A 27,948-nucleotide genomic window follows, 5' to 3' on the forward strand; every position below is an offset into this window, starting at 1 on the left:
AACAATTAATCATTAGATTTTATCCCCAAATAAATTACAAAAAGTAGATATTATAGGGCAACCTCCAGTGTCCATGGAAGCCAATGAATGAACTGTCTTTAGGCTTGAATTCCATCTGGCTACTTAACTGGAGGGATCATCTGCTCAGGGAAGACGGAGATGCTGATTGGTGCCCTGGGCCCATTCAGTCAAGACCTTGCCAGTGCCTGCGGCTCACACTCTCTGCCCAGAGGCCTACAGTCAGCATCCCTTAGGCTCCTTAGAGACAATAATTCTGTTCTCATGGCAGCTCACGAGGAGGCACAGATGCCTGCAGGCTTTGCCCTGTATCACATCCTTCTGCTTTTCCAAAAAGATGCCAGGCCCGAGCCATTCTGCGAAGTTTAGCAAGATTGGGTTTAACCTATGGGAAGAAAGAGAATAACTCCAATTAGCAGTATGAAAAGCCAAGGAGCATATAAGTATTTCCTAATTATGGCTACTCAAATCAGTTTTGATTTCTAATTTCTGGATTTGGAAAAGATTATAGATTTCCTTAGGATAAATGGGACTGAAAACTCAGTCTACAGGCACATCTGTTCGGGAATGGAGACAAAACTTTTTTCATTTTTTTCACTGTCATATGAAACAAAAAGTTCTTAATGGAGTAAAATGTACTAGATGAGTCAGAAAACATTAGTACCTGAAAACTCCATGCAAGAAAAGACTTTATAGCCCTTGACAGGAAAGGTAAGCAAAATAAAAGATTTTGGAAAGCGGCAACGTAGACATTCCTATTATGCTCTCAGTTCTGTTTCATTTACGATTATAACAAGGTCAGAAAATGCTCTTTAGTTTAAACCACTCGGTGCCTTTATTGCATTATCCACATCATTGTTCCTGGACTGCTGAGCAATCAGGGCCAAAGCATAATGTGAAAATGTCCTAAGCTTGGTTTCCTGCCTGAAGGTCCTCAAATCGTTACTCTAGAGATCCCTGGAGATGGCCACCATTTCCAGTAAGTACTATCAAGCAACTGGCTGTTTCGGCTACATTTGCCAGCAGTGAATTTGCTGTGTTTCTACCAACCTTCTGGGGCCCCAGAGAGAACTTCTGCATCTCATCAAACCTAGAGCCCGTAGGCAACAAATGTTCAGGATACATCAGTCTGTACATGTGGTAAACTTAAAAAATACAAAGGCATCATATGTATAATGAGATAGTTCAGCCTAAACGCTATTTTGAATTTGAGCTAGAAGATGAAATGGTGAGACTTCCAAGAAAACTTCCAATGCATATTTTTCAAAACTCTCATAATTGGGAAAGGATTAAGACAGATTACATTTGGTTAATAGGAGCTAGTCTCCTGTCAGTCATTGCTCCACCTGTTTGTCCTGCTCCAAATGGTCAATGTCAGCTAACGGCAGCATGGAGGGCCTGCCATGAGCACACTGGAAAGGCAGCTGGCACCAGGACAGAGCTTCAATAAGGCGACAGCTCTCCTCTAGGCTCAGGTCGTCATTAAACTTAATGGCCCCTAAACAAAAGACAGAAACAAGAGGGTATGGTGTGTAGGGTGGGAAACCGGTGTTGGCCCTGGGTCAGAGCCAAATATCTGGGAAGAGCAACGTGGTTCTGAGGCTCCTTTCATGTGACTTTAATACTGCTTGAAATTGGCTTCAGGACTGACCTGCACTCAGCTTTTCCTTATGGAGTCACTGTCTGTCTAATCCCTGTAGCGGGCATTCCTTAACTTGTTAGGATTTTGTCTTCAGAGTTTTTTCAAAGAGGCAAGAGCAATATTTTTGCCTACTTCTTAGGTTTGTGAAATCAAGGTCATCTTTCTTCCAGAGCCAATCTATCACCAAGATCTCTAATTGTTTCCCTACAGTGTCCATTTTATTTGCTGCTTTTTTCTATTTCTAGCATAATCTTTTACTCTAAACTCTCATATTGTCAGAAACTGCCTTTATGCATACATTAATTCACTCAGTCAACAAATATTTATTAAGTATATACTCTGTTGGAGCTATGCCAGGCAGTGAATGAGATGGATGCCCTCCACCCTCATGATGCTTACAATCTAATAGGTGAGACAAACATTAAACAGTTACACAATAGTTTAAATTATAAGTACTATAAAATATAGAATATTGAAGAATATATAACCGGAAGACTAAACCCAGTTTAGGAGGGTCAGGGAAGGCTTTCTTGACAAAATGATATTTAATCTGAGATCTTAGGTTAAGAAAAACATGGCTAATTGAAGAATGAGCAGAAGGGCATTTCAGACAGAGGAGGAAGGCAAGTGCAGAATTTAGCACACAAGACCAAGACCAAGGAAGCAGGCTGGAATGTGAAGGGCAAGGTGGAGAGTGATGTGAGAAGAAACTGGAGAGGCAGGCAGAGGCTGGACCATGAAGACCCCTGCAGGCCACGGTAAAGAATAAAATGTTCATCCTAAGAGCAATGGGTAGTCATTGTCAGGTTTTTGGTAGAAGAATGACATGCTCAGAGGAATGTTTCAAAAAGATTCCTCTGGGTGTTGAGGGAAGAATGGCTTGAAGGTGAGCCAGAATAGATGTGGGGAGACTAAGTCAGAGGACTCAACAGTGGCGAGAACTAGGGAGGCGGCAGTAGAAACCAATCACATTGGAGACATTTAAGATACACTTTGAAGGCAGAGATGATGAAATTGGGGATGGAGTAATATGAGGAGTAAAGATAGGATAAAGGGGGGAAGGAGTTTGTGATATTTACAGGAGACAAACTAATGAGGGACTGAGGTAACAAAGCCAGAAAAGACAGGAAGTGAAGAGAGGAGAAGGTTGATGGGGAGAGATCAAATGGAGGGAGGGTGTCTGGAGTGGACACCCCACCATGGTCAAATGATAGTTGCAGGGGATTCTGTGTCTGTCATGATCCCTAAAGTAAGTTCCTCCAATACCGTTTTCTATATTTTATCATATTGCGCTACTCAAGAACCCTCAATGATTCTTGCCCTCTGTATAAAGTCTAAAGGTTTGGCTGTGACCTTCTAGGTTTCTGTGTTTCCTCACCAGCTTAATTTCCTGATATTCTTTGCTGCTCCTCATATAACTAATTTGTTTCTGCCTTTGGATCTCTGCACAGGCTATTTCCTCCCCTGTAGTAAACTCTCCCTTCCTCTGAATCCATGTCCCTCAGCTCATTCAAAACTTGACTCAAAAATGCAGTTACTCCTCCACTCATATAAGTCAGTCTGCATTATGGTCCAATATATGTGGTGGTATTTTGCTTTGTAAAAGTAATTTTTTTTTTTCCTGCGGTACGTGGGCCTCCCACTGCTGTGGCCTCTCCCGTTGCAGAGCACAGGCTCTGGACGTGCAGGCTCAGCGGCCATGGCTCATGGGCCCAGCCGCTCCGCGGCATGTGGGATCCTCCCAGACCGGGGCACGAACCCACGTCCCCTGCATCGGCAGGCGGACTCTCAACCACTGCGCCACCAGGGAAGCCCCTGTAAAAGTAATTTTTTAGGGTTCATTTTTAGTGTACTGTTTCCTGATCTAAACTGAACCCTCCAAGAGGCAGGTGATAATCATGCCTTCTGCTTCTTTCATAACTGCTGAACCCTGCCAGTGCGCAGCATGCAAAGGCACTCAATAGCTAGTGTGTCAAGAGTCTTACCATGGCAGGCTTGGGATGCCAACACCTTCTGGACAGTCAGTGGCAAAGTCCCTTGGATGCCTCCTGTGGTCTGGAGTAGCTAATGCATAAACACATCCTTTGTTAATGGAAAAGCAAATGGGACAATGGAGCTTTCTGTGTACAGTGTCTCTGTGTGAAACCCCCAAATAAGAGAAAAGCTTACCTCCACTTGTTCTTGAATAAATTCCTACAAGGAGAAAAAGGAAAACAGGCATTAAATGATTGCTATGTTATAATTGCCCTTTGATAATTTACAAAATATTCCAATTTTCTTCTTTAAAATATGCCTCTTGAAGAAAAGAGTTGCAGCAATATAGCACTTAGGTGCAAATAATTTATTTGTTGTAAGGCACTTTGAATACGAAATACCAAGACAACTAAAAGAACTCTTACTGAATGGAGAATGTATTTAGCTACTGAAGCTTTCTCTAGAGATAGCTCATCAACTCATGAGGTTATATAACTGGTAGCCTAATGACTCAACTGAATATCAGGGAGGTTTCTCACTAAGAGGCTGTCTGTTTGCATTTATAATCTTAGCTAGAACATGTTTAATACTGCACATAAACAGAATAAATACACAACAATCGTCAATACAACTATGCACTCAGTATAACACTTGTTTAAATATCATAAAAATAAGTAGTCACTTAGTTCCCACAGGCATTTTTTTTTGTGTGACAATTCCCTTCAGGTCAAAAAGCTTACTCTCTGAGGCATTTTGTTGAGAAATTTCTCCTCCTTTGCATATCTCTGCCCCTAGGGTAGCCTTTTCAATAGTAACATCCCTGCAGATGTTAATATTTACAAAAGGACTAAAGAAATTTAAAGCAGACACTATTTCATGCTACAAATTTCTTTACCCTCTGGAGGTTAAAAACTGTTTTGAGATATGGCACATTTAATAATTTCTTTATAAGAAAACACAGGATTTCTTTACTCCTAGAAATGGCTATGTATAAATTAGCTTCCTGGGAATACCCTCGTGGTCCAGTGGTTAGGACTCAGAGCTTTCACTGCTGGGACCTGGGTTCAATCCCTGGTTGGGGAACTAAGATCCCACAAGCCAAGTGGTGCGGCCAAAAAAAAAAAAAAAAATTAGCTTCCTAAGATTACAACACGACAGACTTCTTTTTAAACCAGACTCAGAAAGTTCTCTTCCCGAAAACTTAGGAAAAACACTCTTTGACATAAACCACAGCAAGATCTCTTTTGACCCACCTCCTAGAGTTATGAAAATAAAAACAAAAATAAACAAATGAGACCTAATTAAACTTAAAAGCTTTTGTACAGCAAAGGAAACCATAAACAAGACAAAAAGACAAACCTCAGAATGGGAGAAAATATTTGCAAATGAAGCAACACACAAAGGATTAATCTCCAAAATATATAGACAGCTCATGGAGCTCAATATCAAAAAAACAAACAACCCAATCAAAAAATGGGCAGAAGACCTAAATAGACATGTCACCAAAGAAGACATACAGATGGCCAAGAGGCACATGAAAAGCTGCTCAACATCACTAATCATTAGAGAAATGCAAATCAAAACTACAATGAAGGGGCTTCCCTGGTGGCGCAGTGGTTGAGAGTCTGCCTGCCGATGCAGGGTACACAGGTTCGTGCCCCGGTCTGGGAAGATCCCACATGCCGCGGAGCGGCTGGGCCCGTGAGCCATGGCCACTGAGCCTGAGCGTCCGGAGCCTGTACTCCGCAACGGGAGAGGCCACAACAGTGAGAGGCCCGCGCACCGCAAAAAAAAAAAAAAAACAAAAAAAAACTACAATGAGGGATTTCCCCGGTGGCACAGTGGTTAAGAATCCACCTGCCAATGCAGGGGACACGGGTTTGAGCCCTGGTCCAGGAAGATCCCACATGCCGCGGAGCAACTAAGCCTGTGCGCCACAACTACTGAGCCTGCACTCTAGAGCCCACAAGCCACAACTACTGAAGCCTGCATGCCTAGAGCCCGTGCTCCACAACTAGAGAAGCCACTGCAATGAGAAGCCTGCGCACCGCAATGAAGAGTATCCCCTGCTCGCCGCAATTAGAGAAGGCCTGCACGCAGCAACAAAGACCCAACGCAGCCAAAAATTAATAAAAGTAAATTTAAAAAACTACAATGAGGTATCACTTCACACCAGTCAGAATGGCCATCATCAAAAAATCTACAAACAATAAATTCTGGAGAGGGTGTGGAGAAAAGGGAACACTCTTGCACTGTTGGTGGGAATGTAAATTGATACAGCCACTATATAGAACAGTATGGAGGTTCCTTAAAAAACTAAAAATAGAATCACCATATGACCCAGCAATCCCACTGCTGGGCATATACCCTGAGAAGCATAATTCAAAATGGGCAGGGTGGGATAGGGAGGGTGGGAGGGAGGCTCAAGAGGAAGGGTTTATGAGGATATGGGGATATGTGTATACATATAGCTGATTCACTTTGTTATTCAGCAGAAACTAACACAACATTGTAAAGCTATTATACTCCAATAAAGATGTTAAAAAAAAAAAAAAAAGGACACATGTACCCTGAAGTTCATTGCAGCACTATTTACCGTAGCTAGGACATGGAAACAACCGAAATGTCCAACAACAGATGAATGGATAAGGAAGATGTGGTATATATATACAATGGAATATTACTTAGCCATAGAAAGGAACGAAATTGGGTCATTTGTAGAGATGTGGATGGACCTAAAGTCTGCCATAGAGTGAAGTAAGCCAGAAAGAGAAAAACAAATATTGTATATTAACACATATACGTGGAATCTAGAAAAAAAATGGTACAGATGAATCTATCTGCAGGGCAGGAATCGAGACACAGATGTAGAGAACGGACATATGGACACGGGGGGTGGGAAGGGGAGGGTGGGACAAATTGGGAGATTAGGATTGACATATATACACTGCCATGCGTAAAATAGATAGCTAGTGGGAACATGCTATAAAGCACAGGAAGCTCAGCTTGGTGCTCTGTGATGACCTAGATGGGGGAGGGGGGTGGGAGGGAGGTCCAAGAGGGAGGGGATATAGGTATACATATAGCTGATTCATTTCATTGTACAGCAGAATACAACATTGTAAAGCAGTTATACTCCAATTAAAAAAATAAAAATAAAAAGAATTAAAAAGTTTAAAACTTCAAAAAAAAAAAAAAAAAGAAAATTCTCTTCCCTGCCTCATTTACAGACTAGTCCACCATACTTATAAATGAGCACAGTTACCAAGAGCTAGTCGGTAGATACTATGTATTTTTTAAAAGCCACATATTCTCCCAAACAAACCTAAATAGAAAGATGTCTCATAATACCTGACCCACTAACAAAGTTTAGTGTGGACAGATCAAACCTAACTTCTTTGCTATTCTCTCTTGTGTTTATATATCTGGGGCTTGTAAAACATCAGTCTGTAAGCATGGAGAAGAGGAAATGGATCTTATTCTCTATTCATTTCATATTTCAAATGTTCAATTTCAAATTGAACATTAATGCTAGATAATGTAATATTTAAAAGGCTCATTCATTAGGCTAGAGGATAGAACTTTATAGAAAGATGTCTTAGTGATCTTTCAACTGCTAGATCCAAGTAACTACCTCTTCTTCAAGATACCAGAACTGTTCCAGCTTCTTTCAGAATCAACAAAATCTCTCCTGATCAGCCTGACTTAACATAATCAAGACTTGCTGAAACCATAAGCCTTGTTTCAGTTTGAGGTAAACTTCTTGCCAGTACTCTTTGAAGTCACTTTAGGAAAAGTTTTCATTATAATTTTCTCATTAAATACTTAAGGATTGAATTACTATAAAAGATTCTAACAGATCCTATCTCTTGGATTTAAGACAATTTGGAGGAGGAGGCTTGGAGAAAATAAGCTCTGTTGGGAGAAAAGAGCGCTGCTGAAAGCCAAGCAGAGGTGGTCTGATCAAAGGACAATTCTGGGAAGAGTAAAGTCAAGATGATCCCAAAGCTGGCATGTTAGCTGCCTCTTCCTCTCAAATGTCTTCTCACACTTAGACTACAAACATGCTCAAGTCTCTCCCATCTGAAAAGAAACAAAAACCTTTCCTCCACCTGTGTCCTGCCCCATACTTCCTGACACCCTTAACCTTTAGCTGTCACCCCCATCTCTTTGGTATGTAGCCGAAGTCCTGGAAAGAGAGGGCTCCTTAGCTCCCCTTTCTCCCTTCCCTCACTCCTGACCCCCTGCCCACCCCTAGGAACAGATTCCACAAGGCAGGCAGTGTCCCCTGACAGCCAAATCCAACTCCTCAGGCTTTACTCTCCGGCCACTGTTGACCATTCCCTTCCTGTTTAAAACTTCCCTTGGCTGTGGCAGTATTACTTTTCCCTGGTTTTCCTCCTCCTCTCTGACCAAATATTTTCAATCATCCTTTACAGTCTCTTCTTTTCAGCAGTAGCTTTCTGGACCTTTGCCAAAACATATACACCCTGAATGCTGGTGTTCCACAGCCTCCATGCTTGGCTCTCTTTTTTTCTTCATATTCTCCCTGAACAATTGCACGTCTGTTAGACCCTTCTCCAGCTTCTGATATTATCAAAATATATACAGTTGACCCTTGAACAACACAGGAGTTAGGGGCACCAACCCTCTGTGTGGTAAAAAATCCTTGTATAACCTTACAGTCAGCCCTCCGTAGACATGGTTCCACATCTGGGAATTCAACCAACCGCAGATCCTGTAGTAGTGTAGTGTGTATTTTTTGAAAAAAATTAGAGTATAAGTGGACCCGCACAGTTCAAACCCATGTTGTTCAAGGGCCAACTGTATACTGTTAACCCCCAAATAGATACTGCAGCCCTGACTTCTTTCCCAAGTGCTAGATCTCAAAGTCTGTCCATCCACTGGACATCTCCATTTGAAGGCACATTCAGTGTGTCTAAACTAAGGCTCATAATCTTAACTCCCTAGCCAAGTGTACTTCTCCTCCTCTGGTTCCTTTTTCTGTCAACGGCACCATCCCTCTAGTCATCTGAGTGAGAACCCTGAGAATCATTACTTATCTTTTCTCCTTTATCTCTTTTATATTCTCTTGCTCACCAGGTCCTCTTGATTCTACCTTTCAAATATGCCCCTCCTCTCCATTCCCATTGCTACTGACTTAGTCAAATCTTCATACTGTCTTACTTGCACCAGTGCACGAGCCTCTCAACTGCTCTCTACCTCAAATCTTTCCTATATCCATGTATCCCACACTTTATCCACTAAATCTATCTTCTACTTTTTATTTTTAAATATTACTAAAGTAATTCAGATTTCTGTAAAAAATGATAGACTGAGTTGATGTGGATTTTCCTGTGCTCCAAACAGAAAGAGCTAAAGAAGGAGTTAAGAAACCACAATGAATAAAAAAGGACACCATGAAAAAAGAACAGATAGATCTGAGAAAGAGCTAAATAAAACTTCTGGAAAAAAATAATAGTCATTGAAATAAAAAACCCAGTGGACAAGTTAAACAACTAATTAAATAGTAGATGAAGAGTGAACTTAGTTTAGTGGAAGATAAATGAGGAAATTTCCCAGAATACATCACAGAGAGATAAAACCATGGGAAATACGAAAGAGATGGCAAAAGACATGGAGAATAGAATGATAAGGTCCAGTAGACACCTGATAGCATTTCTAGGAGGCAAGAGAGAGAAGGGGGGAAGAAGCAATGTTTGAAGTGATAATAACTATATTTTCCAAATTGAATACGTAAAATGAATCTCAAGAAGGAAATCAAAATAAATCCACACAAAGATATATCATAGGGAAATGGAAGAACACCAAAGACAGAGAAATCTTAAAAGCAACCAGAGACAAAATCAGGTTACCTACAAAGTAATGATAATAAAATTGACAATGGACTTCAGTAGCAAAAATAGAATGTCAGAAGTAACAGAATATTTTTGAAATGCTTGAGGGATAAATAAGAATATGGACTTCTATTTTTAGCTAGACAATCATGCAAATGTGAAGGTGGAATAAAGATGTTTTCAAAGATATTTTATTCCTGGACTCTTAACAAAAGAACTTTTAAGAGATTTACTTCAGTGAAAAGAAAACTGAACACAAAGAATAAATAGGATGCAAGAAGCAATAGTGAACAAAGAATGGAAAACACTTTGGTTAAGCTAAATAAACATTTACTATAAAATTAAGGTCTACCAGGGGGATTAAAGACAAGGTGGAATTAAAATAGGCAACGAAATGGAAGATGGGAGAAAAGTGGTACAAGAGAAAGGGTGGTAAGGTTTGTGTACGGTTTATGAAGAGAACAGAATAACAAATTACCTTTAAACTGTGTTATATATGCAAGCTAAAATTCCCCGTCTAAACCAGTAGAGGGGAAAAAAAGAGAAATAAAGAAAACTCTAATAGAAAACAGGAAAGGAGGAAAGAAAAGACAACAAATACAAAATAAATTGTTTTAAAAAAACGAAACACGTAAGTAAAGTATTTAAAATGCAGTGCTGAAGTGTATTTTGCTCTTCATTGGCTGCCTACAGGATGAAATGCAAACTATTCAGCTAAATATGCTAAATCCCTTTATGAGTTGGGCTTGACAACCTATCTAGCCTCATCTAGGCCCACCACTACCTTGTGTGTATCTTAATTCGAGCCATGTGTATTGGTAGTTCCCTAAGCACGGGATCTGTTTCAAGTCTCTGATATCTGTTATTCTGTCTAGAATGACCTTATCCCCTCTTCTGTACTTGGCAGGCTCCTACTGTTCTATAAGACTTTTCCTGAAACAAACAAACAAAAAACAAATGTTTTTCTGTGATAGTTTCCTTGACCTCCACCCTCCTGGGCACAGTAAATATTCTGTATTTCCATAGCACTTTTGAACATACCTCTGCTGGCCAAATTTCATTACAGTATAATTATTTAAATGTCCTTCTCCCTCACCTTGAGCTAATTCATCTTTGAATCTCTGGCACCTGGCACACAGCAGGTTATTTCATAAATGCTTGTTGAATAAAAGATGAATATAGAGAATTTCTGAACAAAGTAAGAGGTTATTAGCATTCAGCAGTTTTCTCGGCTTTTGCAGCTGTGTCTTACCTCCACAATGCTCTTGGTCACAGTAGATCTCCCTCTTCGAAGTTCACTGGCTTCTCTTTCCACAAAACAGAGTGGTACTTTTCCTACAAGGACCAGAGAATCACTAGTGTCTGGAAATATAATTTCAAGGCCAAGATCTTCCAGATTTTTGTGGTAACACCTAAAGAGATAACCTCAAATGTAAAAGAATTACTTCATTCACATTTCAGTATCAGTTCCAAATGCTTGATAGTTTCTCAAAAGCTGCCACAAGCTTTAAAACTTACACTATTTTTCTCACACTTATGCTTGTTTATTTAGATTTTATTACCAAATTTCCTTTTTGAATTACAGTAACCTTCATTTTTTTTCCTCTTTTCCATTGAGAGAATCAATTTGTTTCTATGTCAATTTGTTTCTATGTCTTGTTCCTAAATTTTTTATTCTTCACTGAGGAATTGCTAACTTCTCCTTGCTGGCACTTAAAGAAGTTTGGCATAAATAAAAGGGCTAAGAATGTTTTGAATCAGCATTAAAAGCAGGGAGATAATTAACAGCCAGAGAAACTGAGAAGTCCTGATTAACGGGATGTAAATAAATGGATCTGCCTCTAATATAAATTATATCCCAGGGAAAAAGATTTATTGGCAGTGGCATATTCCCAAACCTTAAATAAATTTAGAGACAATTCTCTCTTTTTTATTTCCAATAATTTGTGCCACCCCGAAGTAGGAAAATGTCCTATCTTGTGACTCATTATATGATTTGCCCCCTCCTTGTGGCCCGGTGTTTTACTTTCTTCCCAGTATGATTATGGTAACAAAAACTAAGAATCTAGAATGTATCAAGGCAAAGCAGAATGGAAGCAATTACTGCAGTAACTTCACTTTCAGAAACAGCACAGCATAAATATTGACCGTTCCAAGAAATGGTAAGAGTACTCTAAGCCAACTGCTGGAAAAAATTATCAGGGAAACTCTATCCTATACTCAATAGCTGTGATATAGTGGAAAGAACAGCATTTGGAGTCAGACGACCTGCATCTGAGTGCCTGCTCCACCACTTAAAACTTGTTATGACCTTGAACAAGTCATGTAACCTCTCTTGGTCTCAGTGCCTCAACTGAGGTAAGGAACAACAGTTATGCTTATACCCTGGCCAGAGAATGTACATTAGCAACATCACAACCTCATGGTGGTACTAACGATAAGAGTCTCCTTTGTTCCTCTGTCACTGTTATCTCTAGTGGAGGACTTATAGTGGAAGACAGTAATTTTTTTCGACCAGAGCCTTGTGGCTGTTGCTTCTCATAGGAACCTATTGAGAGAAAGATGAATGGGTTAAGAGCAGGAAGTGAAGTCTTCCAGATTCAGATAAAAATGAAGACAGTCATGGAATTATTATAATGCTTAGCAGCATGTTCAATGTTCAGTTTTAGGCTTTGAATTTCCATTATTAAAGTCAAACTAGTAAGTATCTAGTTTGTTTATTCATTTTAGCAGTATTTTCTTAAATAAGAAATATAAGACTTAATCTTACATTCAAATGAACAATGCGATGTTCCCGTAGATAGTCAACAAATGTGGTTGCAGTAACAGAGGCTGACTAATATGGATTACTGGGGAGATAAAAGGGGTTTACTTCACAACCCAGTGGCTCAAGAAGGCTCCCTCATTCTTCCAGAAGGATTTCCCAGGCTCTGAAGAGAATCAGTCAGTACTATTCTCAAATGGTCCAGGGCCTAAAGCAAGAAAGTTTTTCTAATACTTTTTATTGTATCTTTCCCAACTCTTAGGTCTTCATTTTATAAGGAAAACTGAACATGGAAATAACATCACTGCCATTCTAGTCCATGAAATACCTCCCTAGGTCCTCACCTAACTCTACAACATTTGGGTTTTTTATTACTTGACCACAGGAGTAAAGATTTTCCTGGTATTTTACACCTTGGGGAACAGACTGCCTCATATGAGAAAAATGGGTAGCAAAGATTAAAAAGCACATATTGACTTTGGAAGAATCCATAACAAATTAGTGATACAGGTTGCCTCTGGGGAGAAACTAGGTTGGATGAAGGGCAAGGGTAGAAAAGAGACCTTATTTTATTCCCTTTTGTACCTTTCAGACTTGAGCCTATTGGATTATACTACCTATTCAAAAACAAATTAAATTTTAAAATAAAAACAATATATTGGGCCTTCTGAGCCGCTTGGTAGTCTCTGCCTGATGAACTGTGAAGGTAAACCAAGATCACATGGGCATGTGGAGGGGCATATCTTTGTGCTGAAAGTTGTAATAAAGTAGCCTAGTCTTTAGGGTTGATGATAAGGATACAGCAAATATGCCTTTGACCATGTGTTAAGACCCACACGTTTGAATTAGCAAAGTGAACTACTACATTCTTTCAATTATAAAAGAAGCCATACCAGCAGGCTTCAGCTTCATTTTTTAAAATGTACAATTCATCTTTTTTCACAACAGTCACAGTTAGAAAAACTCTTTCAGGTACATTAATTCTGCTGGGGAGTCTCGAATCTTTCCTAGTCCTCAGCAGATTCTTACCAATGGTCAGCTGCTCCAATCGGACACGCTCATGGGCAGCATGCTGGTCCACCAAGACTAGCAGGTTTCCACCTAGAAGACCAGCAAGCACCACTGGGTTTCAAATTCTCAGGTCAAGATTAAAATAATCATGTTGTGTTGAGGGAGAAAAAGCTTAATTCAAACTATTTAACAACATGAGCAAAAGAGAAGCATACAAACTGAGCAGTAACAACTGCATCTTTTATTTCCTAAAAAGTTAAAGTTATGGGAAAAACTACAACAAATGTACCCCTGATGAAAAACTCTTTAGTTCATTAGTATTTCATTTCTAAAACATGGTGAAAGCCCTACATTCTTAATGTTTAAATACTGATTTTGATTTATTAATTCAAATTTGATACAATGAAGGATCATTAAACCACACATTTTATAATCAGCTGACCTTGATTCGCAAGCTGCCCCAGAACCCATGAAGCATTCTACTACACTTTAGATCAGAGGTCAGCAATATTTTTCTGTGAAAGGCCAGACAGTAAATATTTTAGGCTTTTGGGACACATGGTTTCTGTCACAACTACTCAAATATTCATTCTGAACCAAAGCCGCCATAGACATGTGAATATTGTAGCTGTGTTCCAATAAACTTTTTACAGACACTGAAATATTAATTTCATATAATTTTAATGTGTCAAAAAATATAACTCTTCCTTTGCTTTTTATTTTACTATTTAAAAATGTAGTATACCTGAAACTAATGTAACACGGTAAATTAACTACACGTCAATTAAAAAAAAAAGTAAAAACCATTCTTATCTCCCTGGCTGTACAAAAACAGGTTATGCTATAAAATCACCACCGTCTTTAGCCATGCACAAACAGTAGTTTTGTGTGTTGGCTGCTCTACCGTCCTCTGCCAGCCTACAGGAGGAAAAGCAAGGCTTACAGAAGGGTGCTCTTTCAGACGGAAGCAGTGCTAAAAGCCCCTGGAATCAAGATGAATGGGAAACCATCCCAATAAACACATTTTGGATAAAAAAGAAACAAAAAAGAACAGGTTATGGCTGCATCCGGCCCCCAGGCCACAGTTTGCCTTGCTTTAGACTCAGGCTTCACAAACTTGGAACAGCAGACAAATCACCTGGGGATCTTATTAAGATGCAGATTCTGATTCAGTAGGTTAGGGGTGGGACACAAGATTGTGCAAGTCTAACAAACTCCCAGGTGATGTTATTTACAGACCTTGATTTTGAGTAGCAAGGCTTTATACTCTCAGGTGCAAGAGAGAAGCAGAATGTCCTGACCCCAAAGCCAAACCTACAGGGAAATAAATCCCTTTCTCACTGGCAGGAGGACTGATTCTCAATTACATTAGTACATCTTTTTAGCTTGTAATTTTATTACTTTTGGCCAAAGGGTTGAGGTTTATTGTTACTGATTATATTGAAATAAAAGTTCTCCTCTTGAATTTGATCAAACTAGATAATGCCTGTTTTTCCTATTTCTACTAAAGATTAAAAAAATTGTTTGTATGACACCATCAAATTCATGGCGTAAGAGCTACTGACTTGAAAAATAAAAAGATTATGATTTTTCTGACAGCATGTTCAACCACAGAACAGGCCCCAAAATGTTGAATTTTAAACTCCTTTGAGGATAGGAGGAGTTGCAGCTGGTTGTGATGAATACTGAACATCCTGTATTGGGCAGAACAATGGAATAAATAATAAATTACGAGGGAGTAACCTCAAACTCACAACCTGAGCCAATGTGAATTACCAAGAGTCAGGGACCCTACAAAATCAATCCTGCACCTGACTCTGGAGGAATGATTTTTTTTTTTTTTTTGCTGTACGCGGGCCTCTCACTGTTGTGGCCTCTCCCGTTGTGGAGCACAGGCTCCGGACGCGCAGGCTCAGTGGCCATGGCTCACGGGCCCAGCCACACTGCGGCATGTGGGATCTTCCCAGACTGGGGCACGAACCCGCGTCCCCTGCATCGGCAGGCGGACTCTCAACCACTGCGCCACTAGGGAAGCCTTGGAGGAATGATTTATAGTCTACAAAATGTTCATGACATTTTCCATTCCTTGAATGAAGCAGAATATATGAAGGTAATTTACTCATGTCAGAGCTGTATTTTTGATATTCCAAAATAACAGAATAGAAGCTTCATCAGGGCAAGGATTTTTGTCTGTTATATTCCTGGCATGTATAATAGCACCAGGCACATAAGAGGCACTCAATAAATGAATGAATCCTTATTCTTTAGAGGATCATAACTGAACAACTGAATTTTATTATAGGTGGAAACATGCAATAAAAATGCCATTATATGGGGCTTCCCTGGTGGCGCAGTGGTTGAGAGTCTGCCTGCCGATGCAGGGGACACGGGTTCGTGCCCCGATCTGGGAGGATCCCACATGCCGCGGAGCGGCTGGGCCCGTGAGCCATGGCCGCTGAGCCTGCGCATCCGGAGCCTGTGCTCCGCAACGGGAGAGGCCACAACAGTGAGAGGCCCGCATACTGCAAAAAACAAACAAACAAACAAAAAAAAATGCCATTATATGGCATTAATTTCACAATAATGTAAAACAATATTTATCCATTAAAAATGTGTAAATATTAAAATAAAAGTAAATCAATTATAGGAATAGGTTGCTTTTGGTATTTGTGAGCAACAATAAAAATACTTATATTTTGATTTAGAAAAATTTTTTTTTTTAATGTATTTATTTATTTATTTTTGGCTGTGTTGGGTATTCGTTTCTCTAGTTGTGGCAAGCGGGGGCCACTCTTCATCGCGGTGTGTGGGCCTCTCACTGTCGCGGCCTCTCCTGTTGCAGAGCAAAGGCTCCAGACGTGCAGGCTCAGTAATTGTGGCTCACGGGCCCAGTCGCTCCGCGGCATGTGGGACCCTCCCGGACCAGGGCTCAAACCCGTGTCCCCTGCATTAGCAGGCAGACTCTCAACCACTGTGCCACCAGGGAAGCCCAGAAAAATTCTTTATATAAAAGTACTCCTTGATGGCAGCTAACCTATACAGTAACAATCCAGAATCTCAGAGAAATTTAAATATCTGGAGATTTTGTGGCTACACCCATCTCAGGTGCCATTAGTAGAGATTTTGGTATTAAACAAGAAAGAATTCCAGGTAATCAAAACTTTAGAAAACAATCTATTCACTTTCTAGAAGTAGTAAGACTACTAGAATTTGACCTTCACTAATTCTATATTTATGATAAGTACGACAAAACTTTTGGTTACTTTACCTTTGATCTGTAATGACATTTACTAAATAAATTTATACTGTAAACAAGATAAAAAAGAATATTTTGAAATACAAAGAGAATGAACTGCTTTCAAACTTTAGAAGCTCTCGCCTGCAGGTCTACCCATCGGGAGCCAACTCCTCCAGTTGTGCTCAGGACTCAGCCACTCAGGCCTTTTCCAGAACCTGACAGGATCAAGCATTCCTTGTAAATGGCTCAAGAGTCTCCCAGTTAAAAAAAAAAAAAAAAGCCTTCTCGCACCCTCACTCTCCTTAGTCCCTCTTCCATGTCACAGATTTTGGAGTCTCTCCTGTCCTATGTCTTCTCTGAAACAGCTCTCATCTGCAGTCCCTGACCTCCACTGTCTGGAAATCTAACAGATATTTTTGGTCCTCATCTTAACCTCTCAGCAGCACTTAGTACAAAGTCTTGGCTTTGCAACACAACCTTTGCTTGTTTTCCTATTTCTGTTGTTTCATAATCTCTCTTGCTGGTTCACCCTTTTCTACCCAGCTATTAAATGGCGGAATTACTCTAGATTTAGAACCTCTCTTCCCCTCCTCACTCTTCACTCTTCTTCTAGGTGATAAAATTTATACACATGACTTCAGTGACTGACTTTATGCTGACAACTCAGATTTAGATCTCCATGTCAGAATGCTTCTCGCATCCTAGACCTGTAATATTCCTGACACATTCTTGAACATTTCAAAGGGGTTTCAGACTGAACTCATGCTTTTCACCCTTCTTGCCTGCTTCTCCAACCTCGTCCGGCAACGTCATCCACTCAGTTACGTAGGTCAGAAAACCAGGAGTCATCTTTGATATACCTTCCCCATATCCAATCCATCACCAAGTCCTGCTGACTTTATCTCCTAAATATCTTTCTCTCTAGGTCACCCTGATCCCAGCTAACCATCATTTCTTAGATATTGCAACATCCTCCTAACAGTCTCTCTGCAGTTACTGGGACTCCATCTCCACACCCGCTCCAGGCTCCACACTGCAGCCAGAGCAGTATTTTCAAAATGCAAATGTGATGTGACATGTGCCGCTGCGAAAACAAACAATAAAAAAGAAAACTTCAATTGTTTCCAATTGGTGTTGGGATGAAGACAAAGCTTGTAACTGGTCTTTAAGATCTAGCTGCAGGGCTTCCCTGGTGGCGCAGTGGTTGGGAGTCCGCCTGCCGATGCAGGGGACACGGGTTCGTGCCCCAGTCCGGGAAGATCCCACATGCCGCAGAGCAGCTGCGCCCGTGAGCCATGGCCGCTGAGCCTGCGCGTCCGGAGCCTGTGCTCCACAACGGGAGAGGCCACAACAGTGAGAGGCCCGCGTACCGCAAAAAAAAAAAAAAAAAAAAAAAGATCTGGCTGCAACCTACTTGTCTAGCCTATCTCCTGCCCTCACACAAGGAAGGGCTTGCCCTGCTTCCTATCACTGAAGGAGAGGAAAGCACAAATTGCATATTATTCCCTCTGCCCACAATACTCCTCCCTCCTTTCCTTACCTAGTTAACTTATACTTCAGATCTCGCTTTACCCACACAACCTTCCCTGACCTCACTACTAAATCAAATCTCCCAACACAGATTCTTACAGCATCTTGTTTCTCTCCTCCATAACACTAGAGTTAAAATTTTAATTGTTTGTGTAACTATCTGTTTCTCTTGCATGAATATTTTCTCCCACCATTGTATCCCTAGCACAGTCCCCGGCATGCAATAGGCACTCAATCAATATTTGTTGAATGAGTTAATGTTATTATTTACAAATTGTTGTTGTTTTATTAAAGCAGGTCACCAAGAGATTATATGTAACTCTTGATAAATCAGAGTTCATCATATAAACTTTCTATTATTATAAAGGGAACGCATTAAAACATTATTAAAAAGTCAAAGACTATAAAATATTTTAAAAAGTAAAAGATGAAATTTCCCCTCTGCCCATTTCCATTCTCACTCCCAAGGTAACCACTCTTAATAGTTTAACATGTATATACATGTCTATGTATATAAAACTAAATGTACTTTAAAACTGTTGTTTCATAATATTAATTTAGATTGGTTTTCCCTAATCTGTCCAAATCATTGAAACTGTATTGTATATAAAAAAATAACCTTAAAAGGAGGCTGTCAGAAGACCAGCTGGGGCTTCCCTGGTGGTGCAGTGGTTAAGAATCTGCCTGCCAATGCAAGGAACACGGGTTCGAGCCCTGGCCTGGGAAGATCCCACATGCCGTGGAGCAACTAAGCCCCTGCACCACAACTACTGAGCCTGCACTCAAGAAACCACAAGCCACAACTATTGAGCCCATGTGCCACAACTATTGAGCCCATGTGCCACAACTACTGAAGCCCGCGCACCTAAGGCCCGTGCTCCACTACAAGAGAAGCCACTGCAATGAGAAGCCCACACACCACAACGAAGAGTAGCCCCTGCTCACCACAACTAGAGAAAGCCCGCGCACAGCAACGAAGACCCAACGCGGCCAAAAATTAAAAAAATAATTAATTAAAAAAAAAAAAAAAAAAGACCAGCTGGTTACTGAGGCTAAACCTCATTCTTACCTGCCTCACCATTCTCTTCAGTCTTAGTGCTCATTACACAGGCAATAAACTTGTTATCCACTTGCTGGAGAACCTGCCATACATTCAAATAAGTGGTACAATACTAAATAAAGATTAACAAAGGCTTATCTGCATAGAGAGAGATAAAATTGTACTTAATTTAAAGTTGTTTGCATTATAACATTCATATCTAAGACTGAGGACAGGTGCTGATGAACCTGAGGGAGTCATTAGGAAGGAAAACAATAGGCAAGTAGAGTGATCAGAAGACAAAAGGAGAGACTACAAGGAAACAGACTGAGGCATCTAAGAGGGTTATGCTAATAAAACTTCAGAGTAGACTTGAAATGTTCCCAACAGAATGACTCTTATTAACAGGTGATATGACCAGAGATTTATTAACATGACCAGAGATTGCTAACAAATAGGTCTGGAAAAAATTTGGAAAATGTATGCAAAAGCAAGGAAACCCATCTTGTAGGAGCTAGTCCATTAAAGCAGTAAGTTAAAAGCCACTGGTGGCTTCAGACCTTGGTGGCTCTACTCTGCCTAGATCTGTCTAACCTCCTAATTTGTTTCCATACTGAAAATAAGGAGATGAAGACAGCCTGAGTGGTGCAGAGAGAGGGCAAACTAGAAAAGCAGATGAGAGAAGGGGTCCCTTCTGTTAATGGAACTCCTCAGTCTGGGGTCTCCTAAGCCATATCATTTGTAGCCTCATACAATAGAGGGTCATTTAAAAAGGGGCATTGTTGCACAGTTAAGGACAATGTCTCTACATTACTTAGTTGATTTACAAATTATTGTCAACATAGAAAGTCAATATATAATCCTTGAAACTGTGAGCCTGAATCCATAATTCATCCCTCCAAACCTGCTCACACTACAAAGGACACTTTTTTCTTTGTAATTATAATTAATCCTTCGCTTTTTCTTCTGATGATAAAAGTTTCAGTAAGATTAAAAAGAACACATGTGCCTTGATCAGGATGGTCTATATCATCAAATAAATCCAATTTCACAAGAGTTAGTCTAGCTTAGGTCTTATATATATATATATATATATACATACTTTAATGAGATTTTAAAGTCAATCTTTTACCTGCATCGAGTGAATCATTTCTTTGGTGAAACGATAAGGATACAAGATGTTGTGAATTTTAACTGCTAGGCTCTCAGCCTGGCCGCTGCTAACGTCAACAGCAACCTAGAAAGACCCAGATCAAACGTCATTTACATTGTAATCTTTTATTTCTGCAGAACTGTTTTACCAAAGATCTCAAAGTGCTTTACAAACATTCATTTTCACAGAACCTATTAGAGGTGGGTTGAATTCAGGGAACTTATAAAAATTCAAAAGGCTTTATGAATTATTACTCTTAAATAATAATTTTTGTTTATACACAGAATTACTGACAAACACCAATACTTTCAGAATAACAATTTGCCTGCGCTTCATGAGCAAGTCCTTAAAGACATCTTAACTGATGAATCAGTAACAAATGCTCATATACTCTACACCCGTATTACAACACACAAAGCACATTGTGTGATAACCCACTGAGGAGAGGATGCATACTCATGTCCAGTGGTGAACTGTTCCTCTAGCAGAAGATTCACTGCTTTATCTAATGATAACAGTTTTTATTACCACCACCCTAAATACTTTGCCAAAGCTGCAAGTCAGGGCTTCTGAGAGTGGTAAACACATTCACTATTCACAAAGTGGTTACACATGTCTAATCCAAAATGTCCGAGCTTCCAAACTGCTATGAATTCTGATTCCTCCTCTCTACAGTAAATATTAATTTCCAAATAAATTATTTGGAAACATGCTCACTTGCCATTCATAATTACAAATGAATATAGTCATTCATGCCCATACCCAATTTAAATGAAATTCAAATTTTTAAATAACAAGCAAAGAAAAATTGCTGCAGACCTACCTCTGGATAACGGGCAAATACTGGGTTGTCCCATTCTGAGAACAAAGACTGAAGCGATTCGGGACCAACAGCACCGTCCCCAGTAGCTACAGCAAAAGGGGACAAGTAAAGTTGGCATCAAGAGTCTCAGGGAAGTGGGTGAATGGTGAATGGTGTCTCATGCTTGGTGTGGTGCAGCCTCAAGACCAAAGATCAGACACGTTGTTCCCACATTCTGCAAATGTGCAGTGTTTGCTGTATCTCTAAATTGTTTTGATCTGTTACTTTTTAAACTAAACTTGATGACTGTATCTTCTGGCACTATAGCTTTTTCTCCAAACTATTTTCACCAGATATTTCAGAATACAAGTCCAGAAGAAAAACCAGTTCAAATTAGTAGTCTCACTTCTTTTAGGTAAAAATATACCTTATCTATTTTTAGAAATGAAGAAAAGAAAAATGATAAATGTCTGTAGCTTTTTTTGCAGATAAGAATTTTGCTTATATAAAACTAATGCAATATGGACTCAGCTCCAATCTTTAAAAATAAGAAACATTTTCTCAGTCACAAGACACCACAGACTGCATGATCACACAGTATTGACCTCGTCTGGAAAAGTAATTTCTGATCTAAATGCATGCACTGAATTACTTAGTTCTGCTGTTAAATAGGACCATGGGGAATTCCTGGTTCCAGGAAGGCACAGCTGGCACTGATCAAGCTCAATAACACAACCCTGCTTTGTTTTCTTTAAGCTAGGTGGCACAGTATGTACTAGGTGTTCTGGCAATCCCTGTTAATGCCCCTACCTCTGTTATTCTGTCTCATCACAGTCCTCTCTTCCCGGGCTCTAGGAAGGAAAGGAAGAACAAGGTCGCTTCTAAAAGGATGGCACCTGTACTGAGATCCTAAATATAAAAAAGAAAAATCTAGACATTTGAACTCAAAAAATAAACTATTAAAAAATAAAGTTACATAAAATCTCTTTCTGCACAAACTGAATTAAGACATAAGGCAGACTACTAAACAACAGATTGAGTCAGAAGTTCTTTAATGAAATTATTCTGCTAACTTAGGAATCTGCATGAATGCTTAGTCCTATTAGCTTCTATATCAGACAGAATGAGGAAGAATAGATCCCCAATTTACATGCCTCTTATTCCCAATATATGTGTCTCTCTCTATGTGTGTGTGCCCAGTATGTGTCCAGCATTTATCTCATCATATTATAATTGTTTAGATGGCTGTCCTCCCTAATAGACTGTGGACTCTTGAAAGCAAAGCCAGTTAATCTGCAGTGTGGCAGCTCCAAACACAGTGTGAATGACCAGCAAATGAGTGAATAAATGAATAGATGAATGAATGAAAGGTTCTCAACTTAAATTCCAAAGTCCAGTAAGATCTGGCCCAAATTCTACCCTCCTCTCTGAAGGATGATAAGATTGGAGTTTTAGGAACAATGCTGAATTTGACAGTTTTGAACAGGGGCAAAACATGATGAAACTATTATTTCAAAAAGATAAATCTGTTGGACAAAAACTGGAGAGAGATAAATTCAGAACGATAAAAGTAAAGTGTGAGGTGAAATAAGCTTGTGTCACTATTAACAGAAAGGACAGCGTTAAAGACATTTTAAAGAAAAAAACTACCAGGGCTTGGAGATTGACACTATTCCTTAAAATTACCTTTATAGATCCTCTCTTCTGTGCAATTAAATTTACCTCTTAACAGTTCATCTCATGTGATGTTTTATGTGTGGTTCAACAAGTCCTACTGTTCTGCTACGCACCAGCCATTTCCAGAAAGGTAACCCTCCCTGTGAAAGGAGGGTGCTCAGAAGCCATCTTTTCTTCGAACTAGTTTCTAGACCCTAACTACTTAATTTTTCATTATGAATCTCTGACTTAACATGACTCTCAAAAGTTCACCACAAGACTTGCTAACGCAGGCATTGAGCAGGTTGAAGCGTTTTACACATCGAGATTTGTTTAACAGGAGCAGATGTTTAGGTTGAGTATGGCAGCCAAGATTGTCCCCCTTTGTCTTAGCAACAACCATCTCAGTTTAATGTGATCCAGTTATTTTTTGTCACCATATCAGAAGCAGTTGTGTTTCAGGAAGACGAGGTGCCAGTGCCTTAGATTTACCTCTGATAAGCATTCACTATAAATCAGGACACAAAAGTACATACGTTGAAAAACACGTGTGTCTTTACGAGCCGCCTGCTAGTCTCAGGAGCAGTACTGAAGAAAAGGGTTTTCTTCTATTTAATACTTTGCAAGTTACTACAGTGATTATTTTTTTCACAAGGCAAAAAACTGGAAACCATTGAAAAATAAAAGTCTTATTTAACCTTAAATAAATCAGAGCCTCCTGTTAGAGATACTTATCCTAGGGAGAAATTATAAGTTAATTTGCAATTACCTTCATACTATTTACATTCTTTTGCAACATTCAAGACTTTTAACACAGATGAACATTTAATGTTTATCATTCTGATGCAAAACCAAGATTATTGCCAGATGGAAATCAGTTTTACCATCTCCCAACATCTGGCTTTCAACACGCTGCCAAAACAATGTCACTTTTAATGCTGACTGAGACCTGGGAACTCAGAGTCCTAGCCTAGGCTCCAATGTGGCCTTGTGGTCTGATCTAAAAGCCACATTATTGTCTTTCTGAATAACAGCCACTTATCCAGATCAAGATTATTAGCATATGTATTATAATAAAGTACATTTGAAAAGTATGATTATAAAAATACATACTTAAACTATATTCCCCAAAATTTATGGTCAAGTTTTTTTCTTTAAAAAAAAGTTTATAAATATACTACTGTACTGAGCCATAGATTTTCCTGGGAAACCTAGGATGATTACAGGATCATTCTGGCCCTTTACCTGGGAGCTGCAGAGAGCAACTTCCAGAAAAATACCACACTGGCATTGCAGGTGCCTTTAAAGACAAATTTCTTAGAGACTTGTGTGTTTGGGAGAGAGGGGAAAGTGGGGTAGGGAAACACTGTAGATCTTCTCAACTATCAATAGCACCATTTTCATTAAAAACTGTCTCACCCTCTTGCACATACCTATACCCATAGACACATATACATACACTTCCATTCTGTATCATTCTTTCACTGTATTTTTATGTTTAAATAATAATAGACCTGGAGGATTTTCACATACATTTTATAATTAAGCTTCAAAATATTCTGTCTGCTGAGATAATCTCTTTGAACATGATTACCTTACTCCTCAGCCATTATTCCCACCTTCCAAAGCATTCATGCCAGTGAACACCATATACTTACCATTCTCAAGTAGAACATCCACAGCCATAGTTGTCAGGTCTTTAGTACAAGCAGCCCGAAAGTCCTCAGTAGGAGCAGTGAATGTGCTAAGTCCTGTTAGCTTGTTGATGTAAACCATTCTTCCCAGGGCTATATCAAAATGCTGCTGCCAATCCAAAGAACATGTGTTGGACTCTTCATTTTCAGAACAAGTTCTTGCTATAGATTCCTCACTCTGACAACAAGTTCCATTTTGGCCAGCTGTGGAATCTTCTCTGTGACTCACTAACATTCTACTCGGAGAGTCAGGACTTCCGATCTGTTGTTCTGAAGCTATAAGAACATCTGAATCCTTACCGATAACTGTAGAATGATCATAGGGTAGTACTAAAGGAGTTTCTGACATCACAGAGTTCTCTGTTGTATTGTTGTTAGAATATGTTTCACTGTCTTTATTGAAGGGATTACCCTGTGTGACAGAGTCCAACATTGGGATGTTGCCACTTTCTGTTTTTTTATGCTCATTTTTAAATAACTTACAAGAATCTAGGGTTAACCCACTGGACAAGTCACTGTCTTTCCTACTGGAATCTGATTGTGGAAGTTCATTAAAATGACTCGTCATCTCCATTGTTTGAGTCTCTCTTTCGGAGCCTTTCAATCTGGATAATTTAGAGGCTAGTGATTCAGGTGACTTCTCAATATCCAAAGGCTTTCTGTTAAAATGAGATAACTCCTGTAGAGTTATAGGGCTTTCTCTTAAGCAAGGCATCTGTTCTTCCAAACAACTGTCTTCCTTGGAGAATGGTAACTTTTCTGAATAAAACATGTGACTTACTGGTCGACAACTACTATTTGAATCATCATGTTTCACAGTAGTGATTTTACAAATACCAGAGTTGTCTAAGTGGTTTTTGTCTTTCCACAGAATGTCAGGTTCAACCTGAGGATTGAGATTGGTAGTGATTTCTAAAGTGATATTTTCCTCCACTTCTGTATTCAGAGGATTTTTAACCTTCCCATATTGCCTCTTAAACTTCTCTAAAGATCCTAGTTGTGAACTTAAGCTTAGCTTCTTATGAGCTATGGGTTTGGCAGAACAAATCAACTTACCTGTCTTCTTACTACCATTTGAAACATGTCTACCCCAAGAGAAAGAGGATGCGTCAGGTAGTAAGCAACCTGTGTGTGATTTTTTACTACTTTCCTGAAAAATAGCAAAATTTTCGTAAGTTGCTATAGGTTTGTTCTCTAGCCCATAACTTATATTTGTTCTGCACAATCTTTTGTTGGGCAGTTGAGCAAATTCTTTACTTAAAGTGGTGGTTAAATCTTTGGTGTTTGGAGTCTCAAATGAATGGCATGTTCTATTTCCAAATATTTCCTTGGCACTCACAAGACCAGGTTGAACATAATTTTTAAATAAATGTTCTGTTTCAGTTAATTTAGTTTGCTCATTTTGTACCACATGAGTTATGAAACCCGTGGAACATAATTTAACTTGCCCATAACTAAAAACATTTATTCTTCTACAATTACTAGGTTCTTTTTTTCTTTTCTCTTCTTCTCTCTGAGCACCATGTGCTCCCGATAATGTTGTCTCAACAGGCAGAGGTTGGCATCCCATTTCAGTAGCATCTTTAAATCTCTCTGGTTGATTCTGAATTCTATTATTTTTCAGGATGTTGGCAACCATGCCATTAGCAGTAGTACTTACTTTCTGTATTTCTAGACCTTCTTCACTCCCCTCAAAATGATAAAGTGTCTGAAAAGGGCTTGCAAATCCCATTTCAGTAGCATCTTTAAATCTCTCTGGTTGATTCTGAATTCTGTTATTTTTCAGGATGTTGGCAGCCATGCCATTAGCAGTAGTACTTACTTTCTGTATTTCTAGACCTTCTCCACTCCCCTCAAAGTGATAAAGTGTCTGAAAAGGGCTTGCAAACATTTCTGAACTGGTTCCACGTGGATTTTCTGAAGAGTTAAGTTCCAAGCAAGATTTTTTATGTTTCTCATTTGCTCCTGATTCTGATGCTTCAGCTGTCTCTTGTTCTAAGATCCTTGACTCTGAGCAAGCGCTATCTTCGTTTTGTAAAGATGACTCCATTTTACTATGGGCTGGCCCATCGGATTTGTAAGTGTACAAAAATGAATCATTTGTCTTTTTTCTGATAGCTTCCGAATCCCTAGAATTCTGTGTGCTTATGTTTTCTACAGGAGCTTTTCTTTTCACAGCTTTTGATTGCAAATTAAACATTTCACAGGAATCCAAAATATTATTACATGCTTCTTGGAAATTGACCTGGTCACACTTCTCATCAGAGGACACTTGCTTCTGAAGAGTGGCACTAAATAAACTAAACTCATTTTCTTCACTAAATTCCTTAAGGTCTTCACTTGATAATTCCACAAATAATTTTTCTTTCTTTAAAAACATTTTTACTCCTTCCTGAATACAAACCAAAACAGTATCCCAGTTCTGAAACTCAATCAGAGTTTTTGCTGGCTCCAGGCATACATCATACTCACAGAAGTGGCACTGCATGTTGATTACATATATACCATGGAGTTCTGGGTTAGACCGATGCCGAGGACTTGAATTCGTTTGCCTACTGGCAGAGCCGTTCTTTGGCTTGCATATAATGCTTTCTTTCCTTAATAAAAAGTCAATGAGTTTATGCAACTTTGTCCTTAAAACTAGCCTCTTGTTCACAAACAAAAACTGCATATTCTTATTATAATGTGCTTCAGAGCTGATATAGCCACTAAGCTCAAACTCCTTATATTTAAAATCTATTTCTCTTAACTTTTGGGACTTACCCAGTCCATAAATTTGACAAAATCGGGAACATATGTCTTTGGTTTTAGGGAGCTGAAGAACCATGGAACCAGAAACATCATTTCTCAAAGAGAAAGAAATGGAAGGGTGCATAAGTGAGAGAGCTTCTATCCTCTGCCTAACCTTCTCAAACTCCAGTCTAGGATCCATGCATTTCCTCCTTACAGGTAACTGATAAAACAGGTTATATACGGTGACTGTTGTCCCAGCACTTGGTCGAGTCAAGTCAGCTTCACAAGCTTTCAGGACTTTTCCATTCTGAAACAGCTTCACAAAAGTTTTCATTGACTTGTTTTTCTTGGATGAAATTTCCACAGCACTGGCCATGTCAGCTATATTGGCCAAGGCCTCCCCTCGGAAACCATAAAACCTTGGGTTCTCCAAGTCCTGTACAGAGTCGCATTTACTAGTGAAATAACGATTTCCCACCTTGTCTACATCATCACTCCCCATCCCAAATCCACTGTCTATCACCTGAACTTGGAAGGTTTCCATGTTTACCCTGACAGCCACACATTTTGCTTCAGCATCAATACTATTGAGGGCAAGCTCCTCAACACACTGGCCTAAGGAGCATATAGCCAAACCAGAACGCAACCTGGCTTGTACTTCAACTGGCAAGCACTTGATCATGGCAGGTAGAAAGCTGGTGAGAAAGCCAGGCACTGGTTCCCTTTTCTGACTGGAAATAATTGCCTATGGGAGGAAAAACAAAACAAAACACACACACACACACATTTAAAGCTTCGGAGTTACACGGCATCAACCATTTCTCTCAAGCTTTATA

At 39.5% G+C, this 27,948-nt stretch overlaps 2 protein-coding genes across 3 annotated transcripts in view; one reads left to right on the forward strand and one right to left on the reverse strand.

The window, feature by feature from the left end:
- Positions 1–17,676, forward strand: part of EIF2B2 (eukaryotic translation initiation factor 2B subunit beta) — a gene marked incomplete at its 5' end in the record, with an annotated part of 35,654 nt that extends 17,978 nt beyond the window's left edge. The window contains one exon of the mRNA XM_079699005.1: positions 17,431–17,676. Coding sequence (XP_079555131.1) covers positions 17,431–17,450 — 20 coding nt within the window. The 3' untranslated portion in view covers positions 17,451–17,676. The remainder of the gene's footprint in view (positions 1–17,430) is intronic.
- On the reverse strand, positions 1–27,809 carry MLH3 (mutL homolog 3; the record flags this gene model as incomplete). 2 transcript variants are annotated; one of them, XM_079699001.1, is made up of 13 exons in its annotated part: positions 1–403; positions 1,365–1,516; positions 3,646–3,724; positions 3,830–3,853; positions 10,745–10,904; positions 11,929–12,040; positions 13,286–13,357; positions 19,105–19,177; positions 20,207–20,311; positions 21,051–21,136; positions 21,840–21,938; positions 24,344–25,968; positions 26,131–27,809. In XM_079699001.1, the coding sequence occupies 13 exons, from the start codon at positions 27,792–27,794 to the stop codon at positions 281–283; spliced, it is 4,374 nt and encodes a 1,457-aa protein (XP_079555127.1). In that variant the 3' UTR covers positions 1–280. The 2 variants fall into 2 exon arrangements, with proteins under 2 accessions (XP_079555127.1, XP_079555126.1); XM_079699000.1 differs by lacking the exon at positions 13,286–13,357 and having other exon boundaries at positions 26,131–27,794.
- Between the last annotated feature and the right edge of the window lie 139 nt (positions 27,810–27,948).

Source organism: Hyperoodon ampullatus (assembly GCF_949752795.1).
Source record: "Hyperoodon ampullatus genome assembly, chromosome: 3".
Classification (NCBI taxonomy): Eukaryota; Metazoa; Chordata; class Mammalia; order Artiodactyla; family Ziphiidae; genus Hyperoodon; species Hyperoodon ampullatus.